The following is a 21,793-nucleotide window of genomic DNA, read 5'->3' as shown; positions in this document are numbered from 1 at the left end:
ATGCCAATATGGTTTCTTTTGATTTTATTTCATTTATAAGCAAATCAGATTTACCCAAAAACTCCACTCCATAAGCGTTCATTTGCTAAATTAAAAAGTGACAATGGGCTAGTCTGTCCCTTTCTCAGATTCTTCGACAGATTTTATGATAGAAAACCAAGATTAACAAATTTCCGGCATGTTAATGAAGAAATCTACAGCTACCCTCAATATTATTTCAATAATCAGTATCGTTTCTCTTACAATTTATTTTTTTCTCAATAATTTAACAAGAAATAACAATACACACTTGGTTTTACGTATAAAAGCTAAGTGTCGAACTTAATCAACTTTACTTACTTAGCAAATGAATATTTTTGTGGTTGCGAGTTCTGAATGCTGAAGTTTTAGATTTCTCTATAAATGATATCATTGCACTTACAATGTTGTTCCAGCCTATCGCATAAATCATAGAAAATCCAAAAAAAAAAATAATATAAAGAAAATTCATGTCATGAAGTTCAAAAAATACCGTGTAACTGTTGTAAACAGAAATTCATCAAAAGTGACACCTCAGAAAAGCTAAAATATTGAATTTTTGGAACTTTTGATAGAGCACGTTTTTAAATATTAATTAAAGTCAATTTTATTTTTCATATTCAAATGGACTGAGTGTTAACATTTAACATTTTTTGCTAATTGTCGTCAAAAATTAGGCGTAAAGCAAAAATTAATATTTCATATGGTTTTATGATAGATAAGTATTATATTCCCACTCATTATATTCGTAAATTTTGAGGTTTATCCTTCGCTTTTAAGATCATTGAATTTGATTTTTATATAAAATAGTTATATATTAGAAAATAATATGAGTTTATGTGATATTATTTTTCAGAAGATTTCATTCTATATGCCTATGAAAAGTACTCTCAAAACTAACTTTTCCCTAATTATAATTAAATCTAGAATATTGTATTATGCTTAGTATTATTTCATTTTTCTCATTCAATTTAGAATTTACAAATGTCAAAAAATTGAGAGCTGTCACTTTTGATGAATTTCTGTTTATTACATAACATTAAAATTTGTTATGCATAATACATTTTAGCTATTATTGATTTTTTTTAATTTTCGAGAAATTGAATGGTGAGTCCGATAGAGAAATTTTTAAAAATCCTAGTGCCTCATAGAAGTAATTTCCCTCGTCTCCCATACTTCCAAATGTATGCATATGACATAAACTTTTATGCATTACACAAGTGGCCAATAATATCTATAGAGTAAAAAATTAGAAATTTAATTTTTTTATATGATAGTTATATTTCAGATTTGCGAGCGTAACTTTTTTCTCCATGGCATACTTGTTTTAAGAGCAAATGATCAAAATCGTCCTTCAATTATTGAAGGAGCTGATATCTTTTGAAAATTGAATTGAAAGGGTATTCAATTTTCAAATTTCCTCTCAATTTTGGAAACATATCAACTCTATGAATTAACAATTATGTGCCTTCACAGTTTATCAGTCATATAAGGTGCTTATAAAGAAAAAAGTTACGCTCGCAAAATATGTTTTTATATAGATTTCACATAAAATAATTATGTAATTTCTAAAAAGAATATTTTTGTTCTTGAATATTAAAGTGTATTGTAGTTTAAAAAGTTTTAAATATGTTGCTAAAATTTCAGGTTTATAGCTCATGTCTAGCATGACTTCTTCGTATGCGCAAAAAATCTGACACGTAAGGGTATCCTTAACAATAAATTACTCAATTTCGATCAAACAAATGGTTTTATTTGTCTTAATATTCAAATATATATATGAATGCCGATAATGTGGTCGAGATGAACGGTTAGAGGCTGTTTAAAAATGTATGGCCTGCTAGCAAGATGTTACAGCTTGAAGCCGGTTGGGTTCCGAATCTTCGCCTCCTGAGATCTCACGAAGATCGCCCAATTCAGAAAAACACCTCCCCTTGGTGCGCTTGAGCTGCCTGCATAGTTAGCAGATCATTTTGTTTTTTGCTTTAGATTGTTAGCGAGCTTTAAATTGTTAGATCATTGATGCAATGCATATGAAAATATTCATGCATTAGACAAGAACTTTCTTAATTTGAAAGTAGTATGCAGGAATAGATCGAACAATTTAATAAATTAGTGGGATCCACCTATAAAGTTCTAATGTTGGAAGTGATTCCCATTGGATTAATCGCAAAATGGGGTACTGGTGCGGAATTGGGTTCAGATAGCGGTATTTTGACCGACAAGAGTGTAATATGCACTCTTGTCGGTCACAATGTGTCATTCAGGGAGACATTGCCACTGCATGTCTCCCAGATTGGCACACTGTTCCGCATTCATAACTTGAATGCGGAACTTTGACCGACAAGAGTGTAATATGCACTCTTGTCGGTCACAATGTGTCATTCAGGGAGACATTGCCACTGCATGTCTCCCAGAATGAGACAATTTGTTGCGATCAGAATGTGATTGCAAAAATTTGACCGACAAGAGTGTAATATGCACTCTTGTTTTAATAAATTTTAAATACTATATAAGTATCTTTACATACAATCTTTACATTATATTTTTTCCTAATTAATATTTATTTCATATTTTTTTGTGCTTTATCTAACTTATAGCATGTACTGAACTATTTTACAGACTCTACTGAGCTATCTCAACATATAAACCAGTGAAAAAAAACACATATATACTCACTTCATATTCTGATCTCATGCCATATTATCGCAAAAACTATATTTATACACCACACCTCATAAAACATCATTTTAGCCCTATCTAAGCGTTCAAAACCTATTTTTCCCGCGTAATCTGATTCTTCAGGATCCGCTGATTCGATTTCTGCCGTCAGATCGCGAAAATATGCATTACATAACAAGATATACACAAATTACTAAACTTAATATTTTCCTTAAAATTGCTTATTCATCTATATGACAATATTTATTATCTTCTCCGTTTTCCCTCACAAATACATTTAATTTTCTGAGTAATACGTATAATAAAATGAATATCTCAAAAAATCAAATTCAAAATTAATAATGGATAATGACTAGATATAATCTGAACTTTTGAATGCATACATTTTTTGAAAAAATTGGATTTTGAAAAATTATGTTGTTTGTGTATGAACTTCAAGAGGAGGGAGGCACAAACTTGCCCAGTGAGGTGAAGTGAAAACTGACAAGTTTACATATCAGAAATGTAACGTGTCAGATTTGAAACAAAAAATGGATTAATTTATTATTATATGATAGAGAGATTTGGTAAGTTACTATCAAATTTGTAAGTAAGGGAAAAAAAAGTAAGAAAGAAAAAAAAATTTTAAAAATAAAAAGCCACTCGCTTCGCTCGCGGTTGACAAAAAGAACAGATTCGAAAAAAGATTGTATGAAATTACGAAACTAAGCCGCTCGCTTCGCTAGCGGCTTAAGTAAACAACATATTTCAGATTATCGATACTAAAAATTTTTTTATTTTATAACATTTTATTTTTTTTTGCATTTTTTTTAAAGCTTCTTAACTTAAATCATGGAATGTCTCAAAGACAAAAGTAGCATACAGCATGTAAAGCTAAAGAAAGATAATCATAATTAATACCTTAATTTTTAATATTACGCATTTTTAGGTGCAAAATTTAAAAACATTCTAATACAATAGAGCAGTTTCCAAAAGTAGCATACAGCATGTAAAGCTAAAGAAAGATAATCATAATTAATACCTTAATTTTTAATATTACGCATTTTTAGGTGCAAAATTTAAAAACATTCTAATACAATAGAGCAGTTTCCAAAAGTAGCATACAGCATGTAAAGCTAAAGAAAGATAATCATAATTAATACCTTAATTTTTAATATTACGCATTTTTAGGTGCAAAATTTAAAAACATTCTAATACAATAGAGCAGTTTCCAAAAGTAGCATACAGCATGCAAAGCTAAAGAAAGATAATCATAATTAATACCTTTAAAGTTTAAAATCTTGATTTTTTTTAAAATCAAATATTTATAACTTTAATACATACAGCTTAAACCTTATACTTGTTTTCTCTTGTGAGAAAGCAATCTTACAAAGCTAACAATCCTAAAAAATAAAGAATTAAAATTTAATAATTTAATCTAAAATTAAAATCAAAATTAAATAAAATGAGTTCTTTGTAATAATACTTTCAAGGTAGGATATATTTTAGTGGGATCTATTGAGTCATCACTAACAGCATTGAGCAATCTATTGAGCATTGAAATACTCTCGATTTTTCTTTGTCTTTTTACATCAATTTCTGCGTTAGTTGCTTTTTCCATGATCCTAATGACACGGTCATCTGCTGGATTTTGATCAATTTTGAGTTTGATAACGAAAGATGGTATCACTTTTGTATAAATTTCTATAATAACATCATCAATTCTGAGATTTTTTCGATCAGGAAAATAGTCATGTTTGAGTGTTCTAAAATGAGCTTCGGCAATATTGTTAGTTGCGTCGCCTTCACGCCTGTCACGAGCAATCCATCTTGATATGTTGTAACGCCATTGTCTGTTAAAGTATTGAGATGCTGTTGGATCTGTGTCGAGCAACTCCAGAACTTGATCATAGGCAGCATTTGCTTCTTCCTCATGTTCTGCATCTAATTTGAAGACTAAATCCTTCATCAAATTATAGAATTGTTCAAATTTTTCTTGAGAAGAAAACTTATTTGATTTGCGAAGAATTGCACGAAGAACATGTACTCCGCACCAAAGTATTTGAGCTTGTGGAATGCTTTCTTCTATTGCTTGAGCTATCTGTGGAGCACAGTCCATGCTAATGTATTCTGGCTCAATTGTTACCCATCTGAGATAGGCGCACACGCAAACTTGAATGTTTTGATAAGTGTCTGGTTGACAAAAGAAATATAAAAAAGGGAAAATGTGAAAATCTTTGATTTTGCCAGTAAATGCATACAATGGAATGTTTGATCGCAACAATTTATAGGTGCTGTCTATATGAAATGTCTTGATACTATGCGCATAAGCTTTGCCTTCAAAAGGCGCGTAATAGAAACACATATTATTGTCTGAGACTTCAAATGCAATGAGATCATCTGGAGATTCTTCTTGTACTGTCTGAACAAAGATTTGCAATGACACAACATCGTCAGGAGAATATCTAGTTTGAAGAGCATGTATTCTCTCTGCAAATCGTTTGATTGCACGTGGTTTTTGAGCGTACATCTCTGGAATGGACGGACCTGTAAGAGGAATTTCAAGATCTTTGAATGCATTTAGCTGTGCTATCGCTCTTTGATTGTCATCTGTTTGGAAGTAATGTTCTAAATATTTGCGATAAAAGACAGACGAATATTGACTTTTGTCATTTGGGGCGGAATGATCATGTTCTTCAACTATTTTGATTAGTTTGTATTTATTTTGATCCAAGATTGCAACATTAAAATGTGCAGGACATTTTGGATATTTGCAGTGGAATGAAATCTGAGATCTTTCTTTCCTGACACGTTCACCATATCCATACTGTGCTTGTATTTCTTGTTTAACTCCAAATTTACAAAGATCCATAACAGTAAAGATAGTTTCTTCTTCTAATTCCATTTGAAATTGAAATGAAAATTAAAAATTCAGAAATTTGAATAGATTTGGTCTGTAATTAAATGAGAATAGCAGTTTGTTCGTCATTGTTTGAGGCAAGAGTATTATAGGAATATTATATGATGGATTTGAGTTGCATATAAAGAGTGCAAAAGGATAAAGAGAGAAATTTTGTTAGATTAAATTATTAAATTTTAATTCTTTATTTTTTAGGATTGTTAGCTTTGTAAGATTGCTTTCTCACAAGAGAAAACAAGTATAAGGTTTAAGCTGTATGTATTAAAGTTATAAATATTTGATTTTAAAAAAAATCAAGATTTTAAACTTTAAAGGTATTAATTATGATTATCTTTCTTTAGCTTTACATGCTGTATGCTACTTTTGGAAACTGCTCTATTGTATTAGAATGTTTTTAAATTTTGCACCTAAAAATGCGTAATATTAAAAATTAAGGTATTAATTATGATTATCTTTCTTTAGCTTTACATGCTGTATGCTACTTTTGGAAACTGCTCTATTGTATTAGAATGTTTTTAAATTTTGCACCTAAAAATGCGTAATATTAAAAATTAAGGTATTAATTATGATTATCTTTCTTTAGCTTTACATGCTGTATGCTACTTTTGGAAACTGCTCTATTGTATTAGAATGTTTTTAAATTTTGCACCTAAAAATGCGTGATATTAAAAATTAAGGTATTAATTATGATTATCTTTCTTTAGCTTTACATGCTGTATGCTACTTTTGTCTTTGAGACATTCCATGATTTAAGTTAAGAAGCTAAATTCTGAAGTTTACATGATCCTCTCGTGTGCACCCTTAAAAAATGCAAAAAAATTGAATACTTTACTGGTTGGGCAAATTTGTCGCCGCCCCCTTCAAGAGAAATTTCTTGATATAATTTTTTCAATCTTTTTAATAGGCAAGATATGCTCTTTGATATATGTAACTATAAGAAAAATAATGAAATAATTCCTTCGTCACTATAAGATTAATTCAAAAGAAATTTCTAGTGACTAAGGAATATTATTCATAAAGAGTTATTACATAAAGGTACTTGCATGCATTACTTTCATATATTTTTTAATAATTTTTTGAAAAATTCAAAATGTTATCAGTTGGATGCATGGGGAAAACGTATTGATGGATATTGTTATTTGTGATTTGGAGCAGCAATAGAAATGACATTGTTTGGAGATTCATTTTAAAGTCATATTCTCATCATCACGTATAATAATTTGTCTCTTCAAGCGAGATTCTTACTCCAAAATCTATATGTTTTCTAATTTCTTTTTAAAATATCTGACCTTGTGTAATTTCAAATTATTATAATTTCAAAATACATTTAAAACCCCATTATTTAGAAGTATTTAAATACTATATGATTTATAATCATAATTTCATTATTTATATTATTCCTCTCCCTTTAATTTATAAGAGAAAAACTAAATTTAATAAGAAAAATTCAAAAAAAATATAAAGTTTTAAAATGTCAGAATCAAAAATGTTAGAATGCATATCATTTTTCGAGTTTTGAAAAAAAATTTGCAATTTCACCTTACACCACACAGGTTGCTCAGTTCATTGACATAGAGAATATCCGATTTCCATGGTTTTACTCCCAATCTTATTCGTAATATACCGAATTTCGAACTTAAAATCATCCAAATTCAAAAAAAGAGACTACCAACAACTACAGAAATATGATTAGATCACAAACATTTAGATTCATTAGTGAATACCTGTTGTATATTTTAATTTTTCAAGCCATAAACTTGAAATCATATTCTACGTGTCTCTTTCTCAAAAATTGAGGGAACTGAAAGGTTTACACGCAAAGAATATGAATTCAAGCTATAAATACGAAAAAATACTAAAATGAAAAACCGAATAATTTTACATAAATATATGAACTTATAATGAATTATTAGAAAGTTCTGTTGATGGGGAAGATGCCTTCAAAGCAAATTGATCTGGATTCCAACTTAAATGAGATCCAAATTTTGCCGAATTCTTGCCTGTTAAATGACATCCAACACCATGGATATCAAAGAGAGAGACTGAGTGTTGGATGTCAAAGAGAGAGACTGAGTGTTGGATGTCAAAGAGAGAGACTGAGTGTTGGATGTCAAAGAGAGAGACTGAGTGTTGGATGTCAAAGAGAGAGACTGAGTGTTGGATGTCAAAGAGAGAGACTGAGTGTTGGATGTCAAAGAGAGAGACTGAGTGTTGGATGTCAAAGAGAGAGACTGAGTGTTGGATGTCAAAGAGAGACTGAGTGTTGGATGTCAAAGAGAGAGACTGAGTGTTGGATGTCAAAGAGAGAGACTGAGTGTTGGATGTCAAAGAGAGACTGAGTGTTGGATGTCAAAGAGAGACTGAGTGTTGGATGTCAAAGAGAGAGACTGAGTGTTGGATGTCAAAGAGAGAGACTGAGTGTTGGATGTCAAAGAGAGAGACTGAGTGTTGGATGTCAAAGAGAGACTGAGTGTTGGATGTCAAAGAGAGAGACTGAGTGTTGGATGTCAAAGAGAGAGACTGAGTGTTGGATGTCAAAGAGAGAGACTGAGTGTTGGATGTCAAAGAGAGAGACTGAGTGTTGGATGTCAAAGAGAGAGACTGAGTGTTGGATGTCAAAGAGAGAGACTGAGTGTTGGATGTCAAAGAGAGACTGAGTGTTGGATGTCAAAGAGAGACTGAGTGTTGGATGTCAAAGAGAGAGACTGAGTGTTGGATGTCAAAGAGAGAGACTGAGTGTTGGATGTCAAAGAGAGACTGAGTGTTGGATGTCAAAGAGAGACTGAGTGTTGGATGTCAAAGAGAGACTGAGTGTTGGATGTCAAAGAGAGACTGAGTGTTGGATGTCAAAGAGAGACTGAGTGTTGGATATCCGTAGTTAGTATACATAACTTGGGTACGGCGGCACTGCGTTCCACCTTACCCAACTTAACCTTAAATATTTACAAAACCATCTGACACATAAATGACTTCACTAATGACTTCACTAACGACTTCACTAATGAAAAATAAACGTTCTCACTAACGTTCCCACTAATGTTCTCATTTACAAAAGTATTGCAGCGCTTCCCATTGCTGTGCTTCACACAATAGTTCATATTCTTCAGTATCGCTGCTGTCACTCCAATCGTCAGAGTCAAAGTCACTGTCAAAATAAATGTTAGTAAGTTTTGACAAAGCTAATGAAACACGCTTACCGTTTGTATCTATTGCTTTTATATATCTCCCATTATGTTTGTTGTCATAAACGCTCAAACTAACTTTACCCTTTCTCCCTCGTATCTGATAGAATGTATTTTCACGAGGAACGAAGAACAAATTCTTGAACTCATGACCGTTGTAGTTTGTTATCTCAATAGTTTTCGTCATTTATATAAAAATAAACTTAAAAATAAAATAAAAAATAAATGATCTCACCACCCTCACACGTATGAAAACATAGCACAAAAATAAATTTAGGTGAAGTGGTGAGATCTCACCTCTTTTTTCACCTCTTTTTTCACCCTGTTGAATTCATTGCTTTATTCCTCACTGTCGTCTGCTTTCTCCAACTCTTCTAGCTTCTTCTTAAGTTCAGCAATGTTGTCCTCATGAAGTTTAATCTTCCTTAATATACCTTCTTTATCTAATGGTTGCTTTATCTTTCTAAACTGAACTCTACCATCCTTCATAGTATGAATGTAAAAACCTTCTGGAATAGTTCCTGATTTAATGTATTCTACCAAAAACTTTTGTTTCATTGCTTCAGTGACTTTAGTCGTCATTTCAATCAAATAAAAAATTTTAATATTAAATAAAAATAACGTTATTTTTTCAGTAAGGAAACGCAGGAGTTTTACGATTTATTTGAGGAGTAGGTTCTGGTTTAAATGTTGGAGTCGGTTTAGGAGTTGACTTTTGAACAGGAGTTTGTACTTCCATAGGTTCAGGAGTCATTGAAGGTTTTGCTTGTGAAGGCGTTGGTTTTGGCGAAGGTGTTGGAGTTTGTTTAACTTCAGCTACTTCAGTATTATTTACAACATTTGCTTTATTTCTTTTCAACATCATAACTGCTCCTGCTGTAGCTAGCAAACCTAGTGGGAGACCATATTTTATATAAGGACTTGACCAAATGCTATTTTTGACAGGAGCTGGTGGAACACCTAACCTTGGTGAGACTGCTCTTTGCCATTGTGCAGCTCGTAAGAAATATTCAATAGGTGCTCCATAATCGTTTGGTAAAGTTTGTTTCACAGATGGTGAAGGTTCACGAGAGCTTGATGAAGAACTCATTTATAAGCTTTAAAAATAAACGTTCATCCTTTATTCCTCACTGTCGTCAGTTGCTAAGTTATAGTCGTCAAGTCTTATTATTGGTATGCCTGACTGTCTTACTTGTATTGCAAAGCAACAATCCCTCATAAATCCAATAAGTGGCTTTGGTACATTTTCAGTTGCTAGTTCAATAGGTCCTTTAACAGACAATTTGTATGTTATTGGAGCAGTAGATGTTTGACCTTGCTGGAAGCAAAAGTCCACTTCTGTTGGAAAACCACATAAGAAATGTGTGTTGTCATAGCTATCCCATTTATGTTCCACACTACCATCATCCACCAATGACCTCATAACATCTTCATTAAATCCTATCATATCATTGTTTGTATTGCAGGCGTTCGCAACCATTTCATAAAATACAGGTCCATATGATTTTTCGGGTTCTGCAGGCATATTTCCATAAGCTCCCATGGAAAGCTGAAGATATTTAAACTTAGGGTTCTCAAAATTAACATAATAGTTGTCTTTCTTTCTAAATAGTGCCCAAATACTTTTAACATTAATAGGCGTATAAGCTGCTGTAAATGTTGCACTTGAACTATCTGTATTCTTTGAGAATGAACCGTCCATAGGAATCCAATCCATAACTTTAACAGGAAAACATAAAGCCTCGTTTGTATAATGTTCTACAAGTTCTGTATAAATGTTAGGGTCTAAAGAGAATGACTTTGGATGAATGAAACATTCATTAAAATCCATCTTTGTTCGAAATAGTTGCTGGGTTACAGTTGTAATAGTAACTGTTCCACTAGCTTCTACTGCCTTCGTTATCATAGTCAATGGTTCATTCCATGGAACAAATTTATTTGTCGGTGGATTTGAATCTGAAGCAAATGCAACTTTAAGAGTTGGATTGAAAGCAATGATATCATTTACAGATATAGATGTGCATTGTAAGGCGTCGCTACTGAACTTTACTTTAAGCTGAATGTTTCCTGCAAAAGCTGGAATAAATCGAATAGCTTCTAATGGAAGGAATCTTCTAACAGGAATTCTTAAACGAAGCTTAAAATCAAATGATTTTCCTGCTGTAATTGGACCACTAACAATTTGTCCTGTTCTGCATGTTCCCGAATGACTCCATACATCTTCATGTCGAGTCTTTGAGAAAACATCTACTTTCTTTATTTGTTCGGTAGTTTGTGAGTTTGAAGTTATATATGCTTCTTCTCTTGCGTTGTCTTGAGAATATACGATACGACCATTTGCAAGGATTTGATATCCAGCAACTGCATAGAAAGCGTCATCGAAACCAATCCAAAATCCTGGTGGGTTTGTTTTATTGGAACCTGAACCAATTTCTTTATCTACAATAAATTGACCTTCCATTTTATACGTAATGAATGTATTGTAAAGGTCCAACATATTTTCACCAGGAGGTGAGAGATTGAATGTTACCCATGTGTTATCTTTAGCAGTTCCAGGTTGTGATGGAATCTTTGCGTCAGAATATTTTCTATTAGTGTCACCAATTTGAACTGCATTGTCTATGATATCGAAATATGAGCGAATCTGATGAATATGCTCTGCTGGAGTAAATTCGTTTAGCTGTTCGTTCTGCATGTATTTACTTCAGATAAAAATATCTATTTACTTCATTATTCTCACTCTTCTTCTTGGCATTCGTGGTGGAAGTTGTTTCTTGACATTTTCAATGAACTGTACATTCTCTTTTGTCTCAACTTCTTTCACTGGCGGGTCAGGGTTCTTTGACTCGGTTTGTTTTTCAATGAAATTCACGAACTTTGCAATAAGCTCTTGGTTCGTTATTGAAAGTACATCTGGCTTCTTTTCTTCTGGTTCTATTGACTTTTCAGTTTGAACAGAAGGTTTTATATGGGCTTCGTGGACTTCACCCTTGCCATACACCTTAATGTTGTCGCTTTCTGCATTCGCTAATGGAACCTTTCTTTTTCTTACGTATATTTTACCATCTTTACTCTGACTTACGTAATAGAAAGGATGTTGTATTCCTCTTGCGTCATTTAATATAATAGACTCTCGCTCTGATTTTGACAAGCTCATTTTACATCGGTTAAAGTTTTAATTTTGTTTTTTATCTGCAGTCAAATGACTCAGACAAGCCCTACGGACAAGACCCAAGGGGTCATAGATGTTGAAGCATTGAAGAAAGAAATTCGTGAGCAAATTTTATCCGAACTGAAGGAACAAAAACAAGAACAAAAGCCAGAGAGACCAAAGAGAAAACTTAGTGAAAAACAACTTGCTGCATTAGCTGCTGGAAGACAAAAGAACCCACGTTTGCTGGCGAAGAAAGCTAGAGAAGAAGCTGAAGCAAAAGCTAAAGAAGCTGAAGCAAAGAAAGAGTAAATGGTTTATTTTTATCCGAATAAATGTATAGACAAATACCTTTATCTGTTGCGTTCAGTAGTGAAAACCCTGACGTCAAAATAAAGGGGAACAGAGTAACGTTTAAGTTTCCAACAGACTGGATTGTGAACATAAATGAAGAGAAGTACATTGGCATAACATCTATGTATATAACACGTGCTTTCAGAAAGGTTGACTTTATACTTCAAGTCGAGATAGAAAATGACGAACAGTCTTTAAGCGCCCAAAACATTCACATATACAAATACTTTAAAGACGATACAACATTGTTGCAATGTATGATTTCATTTAATGAGATGTTCGAGAAAAAGTTCAACATTGAAGTACAAACTTTACAGCCTTTACGTGAGTTTCTTGCACAACTGAAAGAAGAAGGTAGTCAGCCACAACTTATAGACTTTCATTATGAATTTAATGAAAATGAAGATGGAACACATGACTGTCAGTTTGTTATATATTCACCATTCAATGAAGTAGCTAAAAGAAAGAAAATCCATTACGTATAAGATTTCAAATCTCTGAACCAAGTGATGATTTCAAGAATGTTTTCAATTATGATGCAATGCTTCCGAGGAAAAATGAATTTTCAAAGATTGTAACACCTGGCATTTGGGATAGAAAGCAAGCTATATTATATTCAAACTTAAGTAAGGGAGTTGAAAATGAGTTCATTGGTCATACAAGAACTTCACCACTTCCTAACCCTAAATACTATAAATTAACTGGCTTCAATCGTGAGTTTTGGATAGACATGTTCTCCACTCATGACCATAACTGCCCAGTGTTCTTACCTCCAGACCATAAGGACTGTCTCTACATTGAAGCACAACTCTTAAACTCTACCATCGCAGTATTGTAAATGACCACATGGGCTTCGCCCTTGCCGCTAGCGGCTTATTTTTATCATGAATGACTCATGCTGACAAAAATAAATGACCTCATTATTTTTCTCATTCATGACCTCAGAACTTAAGCTTTCTTATGAATGAAGTCTTAGTCTGAATAGAAAAGTTAAACTTTTCAGCAAAGCAAGGACTAGAAGACTTACATAAGTCAAATCCAATCTCTTGACCATCATAAAGTGCTTTGTAAAGTTTCATTAAACTGAACTCAGAGTCTTTGTCATATGTTCCAACAGGTATGTGAATGTTCTTATCTTCATTGTAATAGCATTGTATAGCTTCAGGAAACATTTCATTAGCTGTTAAAGCAAGGACGTCTTGTTTGACACCTTTGCAACGTGCATGGAATGCAACTTCATTTAAATCGTTAGTGAGTAAGTCTATGTAAGTCTTCTTTCCACAAAATATTGACTTGTATGCTAAACTTTGTTTTCCAGGTGTTATTTCTGCAAAGTCGCTATGAAATTGACCTAAGTTTTTCCAATAAGTTCTCTACCGTATCTCTTCTTAAATTCTGAGCTAAACTTGGTATGTCTTCATTGAAAATATGCATGCTATCACAGTCCTGGTAAAATATTTGAAGACCCATGTCCTCAGCAGTACAGAATACTTCATTCATTATTCTCTTCGACATAGATAGAATATTTACACCAAGTGGACAGAAGTTAAAGTGTCTGCAAATGCTTTTCGTTAGCTTGAAAATAGTTTTATCTGAACCATCCAAACCTTCGAACTTCACTATATGGTTGTAGTTTCTGATGGCATATCTTATAGCATCTTTGTCATCTACTATGGTTATTTTTGACTCAATAGGAGATAGAATAGTTTTGCCATAAATACTGTTCAGAATGAGCTTTATATTTTCTTGCAAAGGATTTCCTTCTTTCTTATACTTTAACCTTAACTCAAACAACTTCTTTACTTCATCTCTTATTCTAATATCTCTGTTTCCATCGTAATAGTATCCTTGCAACACTTCACATTTGACACCTTGATATTTTATGAGGTCTTGTAATGTTATATGGTCAACATACATTAAACAGCAAGTGTTTGAACTTCTGGGAACGTTAAGTTCTGGATTTAGTTCAGGGTCACAAACTATTAAAGGAAAGTGTCTATGTATTCCAATCTCTGTTATCTTAATGAGAACAAAGAAGCCAGACATAAACTTTTCACCAATGGGTTCCTTTTGGTCGTCATCGAATAAATGTCTTGAATACTCTGTGCTTAACATCTCATCCTTCAATACTTTTGGAATTCCTTCTAAAGTATAAAGTCTTGCTATAGCTGATGGATATAATGAAACAGCGTCGAAGTCAGCAATGAGTTTCTTTTTGCTCTTTTGTTTATGTTATCTGACAACATACATCTTCCACCTTGAATGCATCTGAAATAAATTCTCTTGGTTTATTTGAGAGGTCATAAAGATTTCCATTCGGGAAGTACACTCTGTTCTCAAACAATTTGTTAGCAATAGAACAAATACTAACGTAGTCATAAACGTTTAAATCAAACTCTTTCAATAAGTCATTGCGGAACTTACAAAACCTTCTCTTAAAATTCTTACATCTTGTTTGCAGTAAAACGTGCTATATTTTTCTAAGTCGAAGTGGTTTTCATCTATTCTGCAACCTTTGATGGAATCTATGTTTTCATGAACGTTTCAATATCTTAAACTTACATGCTTCAGAAATGACACCAGTTCTGTTGTCATTTGCTAACAAAACACTGCTGTAGTAGTTGTATGGAAATACTTCTTTCGGTCCTGTTTGTAAGTTAAACATAGCAGGAAATAGTTTAAGCTTCTTATTTATAACACTGTAAGAGTCTTTTATAATAATTGCCCTTCCTTTATATAAACCAGTTATTTGCATTGTTCGTGAACCTTTAATGATGGGAGTTCCTTTCACTTCTGTCATGTGTCTTAAGATGAAGTTTATATCATAACTGAGGTTATGGAAATATATTAAACTCTTGTCAGGAAGTCGTCCAAAAATTCTGTTGCACAGTTTTGACCCCAATGCTTTCACTCACTGAACCATCTTCACTGTCATAACAGATGTTAAAAGCTTTATGAAAGCCGTCTGTGCTACACTCAAAGTCAGCAAAGAAAACGTGCTCAGGAATGAACTTGCACTTATTTTTATTTACTTCTTTTGACTCGCTTTCTTCTTCAGTTGTACACAATACTTTGGAGCATATGTCAAATCTTTAAATGGTGCAAGGTTCTGTTTATATAAGTCAGTCGTATATGTGAAAAGTTCTCCATAAGAAATAGGTTCGAAATATTTGCACTCCCACAATGTTTTCATAACATCCCATAGGGTGTAGTTCTATCCATGCGAACTACATATTTATCTTCTCTCTTTGTATAAATCTTCATCTGTTTCTCAATGTTCATTCCACCACACTCCTTCAAGATTTCTATATAGTTGCGAATGAAATATGTTGTCATTGGTAATCTTTCATTTAGCATGTAGTGGTCTTCAACAAGAAGTAAGTCAATAGTTCGAACAGTTTCACATTCTTTTGGTATGTATCTCTTTATTTCATTATGTCTTGAGTCATTGAAATAACCAATGGTAACATTAAATGCTATACCTGTTGCGTCAGAAATTTCTTGTACTTTACTTTGAGGAAAGTCTCTAACACGAATGACTTCTCTCATGTGGTCAATAGTTTCTTCATTTACTCCAGCCTGAATGCAAGCATAAACGAAACAATTGTCTCTGTCATAAGTGTTGCAGTTCTTTTGTTCAGTTCATTGAAGATTTGGTAGCGTTCAAGATTTATAGGTAATGTGCAAAGATACTTCCAGAACTGACCGCTTCTCTTCTTATAAAACTTCTTTTCACCATTATCTTTCCAAAATCTATATGCTGTTTCCTGTTTGCTTAAGAGCTTCCAAAATGGCTTTCTGGTCATTTGTCAGTGTGCTTTCATCTCTATATGGTCTCTTTTTTGGTTTGCCTTTCTTTACATCTGACATCGTTAAGCCTTCATATTCTGTTAAATCATACATCTTTATTTCAGTAAGATTCTTTATGTTTGTCAAGAAGAAGTCATAGTGCATTTCAACAATACCTGCAGCATTTGCTTCTATCTCTGATATAAAGTTCTCCTTCAAGAGCTGATGTAGTAATGTTCCAATATTATTGAGGTTTAACGTAGAACATTCATACTTTCCACCAAGTTTATAACATACCATCCATCTTTGTTGGGAGTTTATTTTAATCTTCTCTAAGAGTCTCATGAAAACCTTACCGAAATGTTTGTGTAAGTAGTCTCTGTTTGGTTCATCTAAAGCTTCGATGTTAAAGTCAATGAGTCTATTGCCTGACTTCACATTTCTCTTCCTATTCTCTTCATCTTTCTTTAACCATCTCTCACCTTCTTTTGGTTTGTCGTCAATGGAACGAATGACATCGTTAGCTTTGCGAACTTGTTCTATAGCGCTCTTAAACATCTCTCTTCTCTGTTGTTTCAGTGTGTCGTCTCTCTTCGTGTTTCACCAACGTTTGCATTTGTTATGTCAAACATCTCTTGACGAACATCATGCGAAAGAGCTTTACGAGTATGACCAACGTTTGCATTTGTTATGTCAAACATTTCTCTTCTTACTTCATGAGGTACTAAACGTCTATGATATAAGTCAATAGCAACGTCATTTAAAGGAAATGCTCTTGCATGGACTTCGTCCTCGCCGCGTTGCGGCTTTATGAACTCATGAATTCTATCATAACTTATTGCACCATTATAGTCATTGAGGATGTCAGCGAGTGCTTTTTTGTTTGTTGCGTAATGCTTTGCTAACTTCTATGTTAGCTTCTGTAAGAAGTTGTTTTATTTCCGAGTGTTCTAACTTAGACAACTTCCGATACATCTTTAGTAGGAAATAAAAAAATATTTTTTGAAAAAATTAGATTAGATTTTTTAAAGTTATTTTTCAAAATAATTTAATATTTTTATTTTAATGAAACACATGCAAGATTGCAAGTTCTTTTCATACAATGCTCTCGCTACTGCCATCAAGAATGAGTTCAATGGTGCTTCAAACGTTAATGTTATCTTTAACAAGAAGTTTGTGAAAGAATCTAAGTTTGGTCAGTATGTCAGACCATTAGCTATTGTCATTGACCGCAAACGTTATACTTCACAAGAGTTAGCAGTAGTTTTGAAACAAAAGAGTTTCTTCGTGAATGTCAAAGATACTCATTATACTGTTATAAAGAACTCTAATATTGACTTCTTCAGTATTGCTTTAAATCTTTCCGAACAGAAAGAATATAAGAAGGGTGAAACAAATGTGAAATATTATCCTTCATCTCTGAAGACAATAACGAACAAAGATGTTATACAGAAATTCTTACCAAAGGTTGAAGAAGCTTCAATTGACATTGACGAAGGAAGTGAAATGGTTGAAGAAATTGACCCTGAAGTTATTTAAGCAAAAATATATTTTTGGTTAGTCTTCATATCGATATTTTACAACAATTCCCCAATGTATAAACTTTTCATACGCTTTTTCATAAGCTTTATATACCTTCAGAAATTTTGCATAATCTTTAGAAGCATTTAGATATTGTTTAAATGCTTTGTATGTCTTCAGAAATTTTGCATAATCTTTTACATGTTGTTCGTTCTCTTTCTCTGTCATGAGTTCCGAATATTCTAAATTCATGTTCTTTCATATGAGATAAAATTTTATAAAAAAATAAAATTAGCTTAGATTTTTTTCATTCTTCCTCTTTGAAGTTATCGAAATACTCTGTTATTTTTTCCTGTAACAATGGTAAGTCTTCTTTGAATGTAAGTATTGTGCAACCTTTGATGTCATAGTGTGTTTGAGGAAGAGTATTTTTGACAATTTCCTTTATTTGCTCATTCGGTGTCATTGAAATCGGTAAGTTTTCACGATAGAACCAGTTTCTGTCAGATTTATATATTTTAGCTAAGTCATAAAAGCTCTTGTTGTTTCTTCTCACTAAATGCAACATAACCATATCTCTGTCTTCTTCTTTCTCCAACTCTTCAGTATATATCATATACTTATAACTCTTTTCCTTTCCTTTTGGTACTGAACGTGGTATTCTTTTCTGTATGCTTTTGTCTTTGGATTCAATGACTTCATCTTTTGCTTGAAGTTTCTTTTCCATCTCTCCACGTTCTGCTTTATATAGTTCATCTAACATCATGAAAATATAACAGGCATAACGAGGTGAAGCCCACATTGCTACAGCGTTTACTAAAAGTCTATGAAATAATAACCTTTCAAACCAGGAGCCAAATTCTTGCGATTTTCGTACGGAATCTCTTCTCTCGGTTTTCCGAGGGAAGCAATCATATGAGGAAATTCTTCTAAAAGTTCTTTTGTCTGTTGGTTTTCAAACCAATGATATGCTTGCTTTGTAGAACGAAGAGCATTCATTATACTTTGCATTTGGTACATGTCATCTTTGACCGAACGAATGAGGCGAAGTTGTTTGTTATATTGTATGTACTCGTATTCTTCATTTATGGCTTCATGAACGATAGCAATTGTTGTGTTCTCTGATGTTGACATTACTGTCTTTACATACAAAATAAAAAAATAAATAAAAATAAAATTAGCGTTATTTTTTCTGAGATAAACACTATTTCTTCACAACATTAAATTTTATCCTGTATGAAATGACTTTAAAAAGATTATTGACTGACTTCGAATACTATCTCATTGACGCACTGACAGACCCTCAAAACTGTGTTGAAAGTTCTTTAAGCTTTAAGATTGAAGGTACGACGCATTTTATCTTCACTTACGTATTGAAAGAATATGACCGTTATCATAACGAAGTGAATCAAACACTAATAAAATTTGTAGATAAAAAATTGGTTAACAATGAATATTTTAAACGTGAAGACCCAAACACTGCTGGAGATGATGAAGAATACAGACAAGTTATTGAAAAAAATAACGCAAGATTAGATGCAATAGAAAAGAAGTTTAATGAATGTCTTACAAACACGTATGAATATCTTATGCGGTGGGAAGCTAGATAGAAATAAATTTACGTCAAATATGCAATTTATAAAATCTTATGTCGACAGGCTACGTAGCACAGTGGTCTAAGGTGGTGTTATGGTGTTATGGAGGGGTCAGGGTCTGTGGTTCGAACCGCGACAGCGCCGTATTTTCTTATTTTCTTTGTTTGTCTTGTTTGTCGTGAATAAAAAGTGTCATAAAAGTGCTCTATCTTCCACGTGAATAAATAAAAAATTTACTTTATTTCTTCTTTATTTCTTTGTTCCCGTGGAAGAAGGGTTTTGCTGTTTTTCTCAGCCGAAATCAATGATTTTTTCATTTTTGGAATCCTTAGCGAATGAGGAATCTTTTCTCTCGTGGAAGCTTTGACCAAAAATAATGTTTAGGTGAAGAGGTGAGATCTCACCTGTTTTTTCACCCGTTTTCTCACCTGTTTTTTCACAAGCGTTTTACATGAATTGTACGATGTATATTTGAAATCCTAAACAATTTCGTAGCTTCTATTTCTTCTGTCAGTATGTCAAAAGTTTTAACAATACCGAAGGTTTCTTTATACTTCTTCTTGACGTCAGACAGAAGGAAATCTTCTGCTGTTGGATAGTTTTTGTTCAGAAATGCTAACATGTCCATTTTATCTTCTGCTGGCTTTTCTGCTTCTTTCTTTAAGTCTGCATAGTCGTTTCGCATTCTTTCTATCTCTTTGACGGAGTAGTTATATTTCCTAATTGCTGCTTTACATTTAGAACATTGCGGGTTCATTTTTGCGTTATACATTGAAATAAAACCAGCTAAAACAACTAAAGCGTCAATTGCTCTCTTCATCTCAAACATAGCGGGTCTTATTTGTTCGTTCCATACTTTGCCTCTTCTATCTTTATCTCTTATTTCCCAAACACATTTTGCAACTAATGAAACAAAGTTATCGTAAGTCTTAAACTCCTCAGATTTATATATGTCAGAAATGTTTTTATAAACCATGTCGCAATCTTTGTCCATAACTTTATGGTTGCAATGAAAACCAAGGAATTCATAATTTACTTTACGTATGAACTTCTTTATTTCTACTGAGTCAGTTGGTTTCACTTCAATTTCGTCGAATTCAGGAATAGTGAGTTTTTGTTGTTGGATTTCAGGCAATTTGGGTAAATGGTCAATAATGTCCTGCATTTCATAAAGATATTCTTCATTTGTTTCATCTTTCGCACTACAGTCTAAATTACTTGTTAAAAGTTCTTGCTTTATCTTCTGGATTTTTGTTTCGAAAGTATATGAAGAAGGAATGAAGTTTTTCATTTCTACTAACCTTGACGTAGGATTCATGACTAACGAGTTTGGTGCTGTTGTTGTTTGAATTGTTGTTGTGCCGATTGTTGAAATCATATCTTTTATACAAAATAAAAAAAATAAATAAAATAAAACTAACTTTATTTTTTCTGTCTTAAGGAAATTCATGAAAATTCACGGGGGTGAAAAAACAGGTGAAAAAACAGGTGAGATCTCACCTCTTCACCTAAACATTATTTTTGGTCTTTTGTGAAAATTCATGAAAATTCACGGGGGTGAAAAAACAGGTGAGATCTCACCTCTTCACCTAAACATTATTTTTGGTGAAAAATGACCAAATTTCATGAATTTTCACAAAAGACCAAAAATAAACGCTTTACATGTATTTTTCAGCAACTTCGTCAAATAATTTTATAGCTTTATCTATCTCATCTACTTCAAACGTTTTTTACCTTTCATGGGAGCACCATACCTTTTCTCAAACTTTTCAAGTAGTTCTGTTTCTGCAGCTCTCATATCATTAACGAACACAACCTTGACTCTATTGACTGTAGAGTCATATCTTTGAGTTATATTATATGTTCTTCCTATCTTATATCTCTTTGTATTGAAGTCCTTCGGTTTCTGAACGATGTAAAGTAAGCCTTCACTGCAACGTTCTGAGTCGAATGAACCATAAGTTATGAAGTTATATCCAACAACTGGGTCAATCCATAACAAAACTATTGGTATAAGACTTTTGTCTATAAGATATGCTCTTGTTCCATGAAATGCTACTGATATCATAAGCTCAGGATTTCTTGTCAAAATTTTCTGAGTAGAAGCATTTCTAACCCAGTCGTTTGTTTTCTTTCCAGATGGTGTTATAATGTCTGACAAAGAATATTTGTTGTATTTCTTTGAGTATCTTACGTTTAAATCACCTATTCTAACCACTTTGGTGTCATTGTCTATCTTTCTAACTGTTTCAAACTCAATGTTTGTCATTACTGTCTTTACATACAAAATAAAAATTTTTCTTAGAAAAAAATTAGCGTTATTTTTCTAACTAATGAAATTCATTATTTTTGTGCTGAATTCAATAAAAATAAAGTTTATGTTAGCATGTTAGATCTAACATTCTACCCTAAAAATTATTTTTTATTTTTTCTATCTTAAGGAAATTCATGAGAATTCATGAGTTTTTGACGAAGTGCAAAAGTTCACTTCGTGTCATAATGCAAAAAAATAATGCTGAAAACACACAAAATTCATGAGTTTTTGACGAAGTGCAAAAGTTCACTTCGTGTCATAATGCAAAAAAATAATGCTGAAAACACA

General features: G+C 32.7%; 7 protein-coding genes and 5 pseudogenes across 12 annotated transcripts, besides 10 other annotated features; 2 read left to right on the top strand and 10 right to left on the bottom strand.

Moving 5' to 3' along the window:
• Positions 1-126: part of a mobile genetic element that runs on past the window's edge.
• Positions 89-126: a terminal%2Cinverted (terminal inverted repeat of MuDR-5_TvMULE4 transposon ID:TVAGG3_0215370).
• A 393-nt stretch (positions 127-519) lies between these two features.
• Positions 520-557: a mobile genetic element.
• Positions 520-557: a terminal%2Cinverted (terminal inverted repeat of Banshee-A3 transposon ID:TVAGG3_0215360).
• Positions 558-1,013: 456 nt separating this feature from the next.
• Positions 1,014-1,050: a mobile genetic element.
• Positions 1,014-1,050: a terminal%2Cinverted (terminal inverted repeat of Banshee-A3 transposon ID:TVAGG3_0215350).
• A 2,091-nt stretch (positions 1,051-3,141) lies between these two features.
• Positions 3,142-6,457: a mobile genetic element.
• Positions 4,136-5,584, bottom strand: TVAGG3_0215340 (MULE transposase domain-containing protein; the record flags this gene model as incomplete). The annotated part of the gene is made up of 1 exon (XM_051226790.1): positions 4,136-5,584. One exon carries the CDS (start codon positions 5,582-5,584, stop codon positions 4,136-4,138), a length of 1,449 nt encoding a protein of 482 aa, XP_051111776.1.
• Positions 6,436-6,457: a terminal%2Cinverted (terminal inverted repeat of MuDR-6/TvMULE4 transposon ID:TVAGG3_0215330).
• Positions 6,458-8,634: 2,177 nt separating this feature from the next.
• Positions 8,635-9,115: a terminal%2Cinverted (terminal inverted repeat of Maverick-1A transposon ID:TVAGG3_0215140).
• Positions 8,635-21,793: part of a mobile genetic element that runs on past the window's edge.
• On the bottom strand, positions 9,121-9,363 carry TVAGG3_0215320 (uncharacterized protein; the record flags this gene model as incomplete). The annotated part of the gene is made up of 1 exon (XM_051226789.1): positions 9,121-9,363. The coding sequence occupies one exon, from the start codon at positions 9,361-9,363 to the stop codon at positions 9,121-9,123; it is 243 nt and encodes an 80-aa protein (XP_051111775.1).
• On the bottom strand, positions 9,413-9,871 carry TVAGG3_0215310 (repellent protein 1 family; the record flags this gene model as incomplete). Its single annotated transcript, XM_051226788.1, has 1 exon — positions 9,413-9,871. One exon carries the CDS (start codon positions 9,869-9,871, stop codon positions 9,413-9,415), a length of 459 nt encoding a protein of 152 aa, XP_051111774.1.
• TVAGG3_0215300 (uncharacterized protein) lies at positions 9,902-10,228 on the bottom strand (the record flags this gene model as incomplete). The annotated part of the gene is made up of 1 exon (XM_051226787.1): positions 9,902-10,228. The coding sequence occupies one exon, from the start codon at positions 10,226-10,228 to the stop codon at positions 9,902-9,904; it is 327 nt and encodes a 108-aa protein (XP_051111773.1).
• TVAGG3_0215290 (uncharacterized protein) lies at positions 11,504-11,938 on the bottom strand (the record flags this gene model as incomplete). Its single annotated transcript, XM_001582671.2, has 1 exon — positions 11,504-11,938. The coding sequence occupies one exon, from the start codon at positions 11,936-11,938 to the stop codon at positions 11,504-11,506; it is 435 nt and encodes a 144-aa protein (XP_001582721.2).
• TVAGG3_0215280 lies at positions 12,268-13,124 on the top strand (annotated as a pseudogene). The gene has a single exon. A coding segment is annotated over exon 1 (857 nt).
• On the bottom strand, positions 13,338-14,203 carry TVAGG3_0215270 (annotated as a pseudogene). The gene has a single exon. A coding segment is annotated over exon 1 (866 nt).
• Positions 14,654-15,835, bottom strand: TVAGG3_0215260 (annotated as a pseudogene). Its single transcript has one exon. A coding segment is annotated over exon 1 (1,182 nt).
• Positions 16,330-17,050, bottom strand: TVAGG3_0215250 (annotated as a pseudogene). The gene has a single exon. A coding segment is annotated over exon 1 (721 nt).
• TVAGG3_0215240 (uncharacterized protein) lies at positions 17,141-17,473 on the top strand (the record flags this gene model as incomplete). Its single annotated transcript, XM_051226786.1, has 1 exon — positions 17,141-17,473. A coding segment is annotated over one exon (333 nt), but the record flags the coding sequence as incomplete, so codon positions are not given.
• On the bottom strand, positions 17,904-18,511 carry TVAGG3_0215230 (annotated as a pseudogene). The gene has a single exon. A coding segment is annotated over exon 1 (608 nt).
• On the bottom strand, positions 19,746-20,569 carry TVAGG3_0215220 (organellar and viral DNA polymerase type B; the record flags this gene model as incomplete). Its single annotated transcript, XM_001313036.2, has 1 exon — positions 19,746-20,569. A coding segment is annotated over one exon (824 nt), but the record flags the coding sequence as incomplete, so codon positions are not given.

Source organism: Trichomonas vaginalis, chromosome IV (assembly GCF_026262505.1).
Source record: "Trichomonas vaginalis G3 chromosome IV, whole genome shotgun sequence".
NCBI lineage: Eukaryota > Parabasalia > Trichomonadida > Trichomonadidae > Trichomonas > Trichomonas vaginalis.
This window is presented reverse-complemented; position numbering and strand designations above follow the sequence as displayed.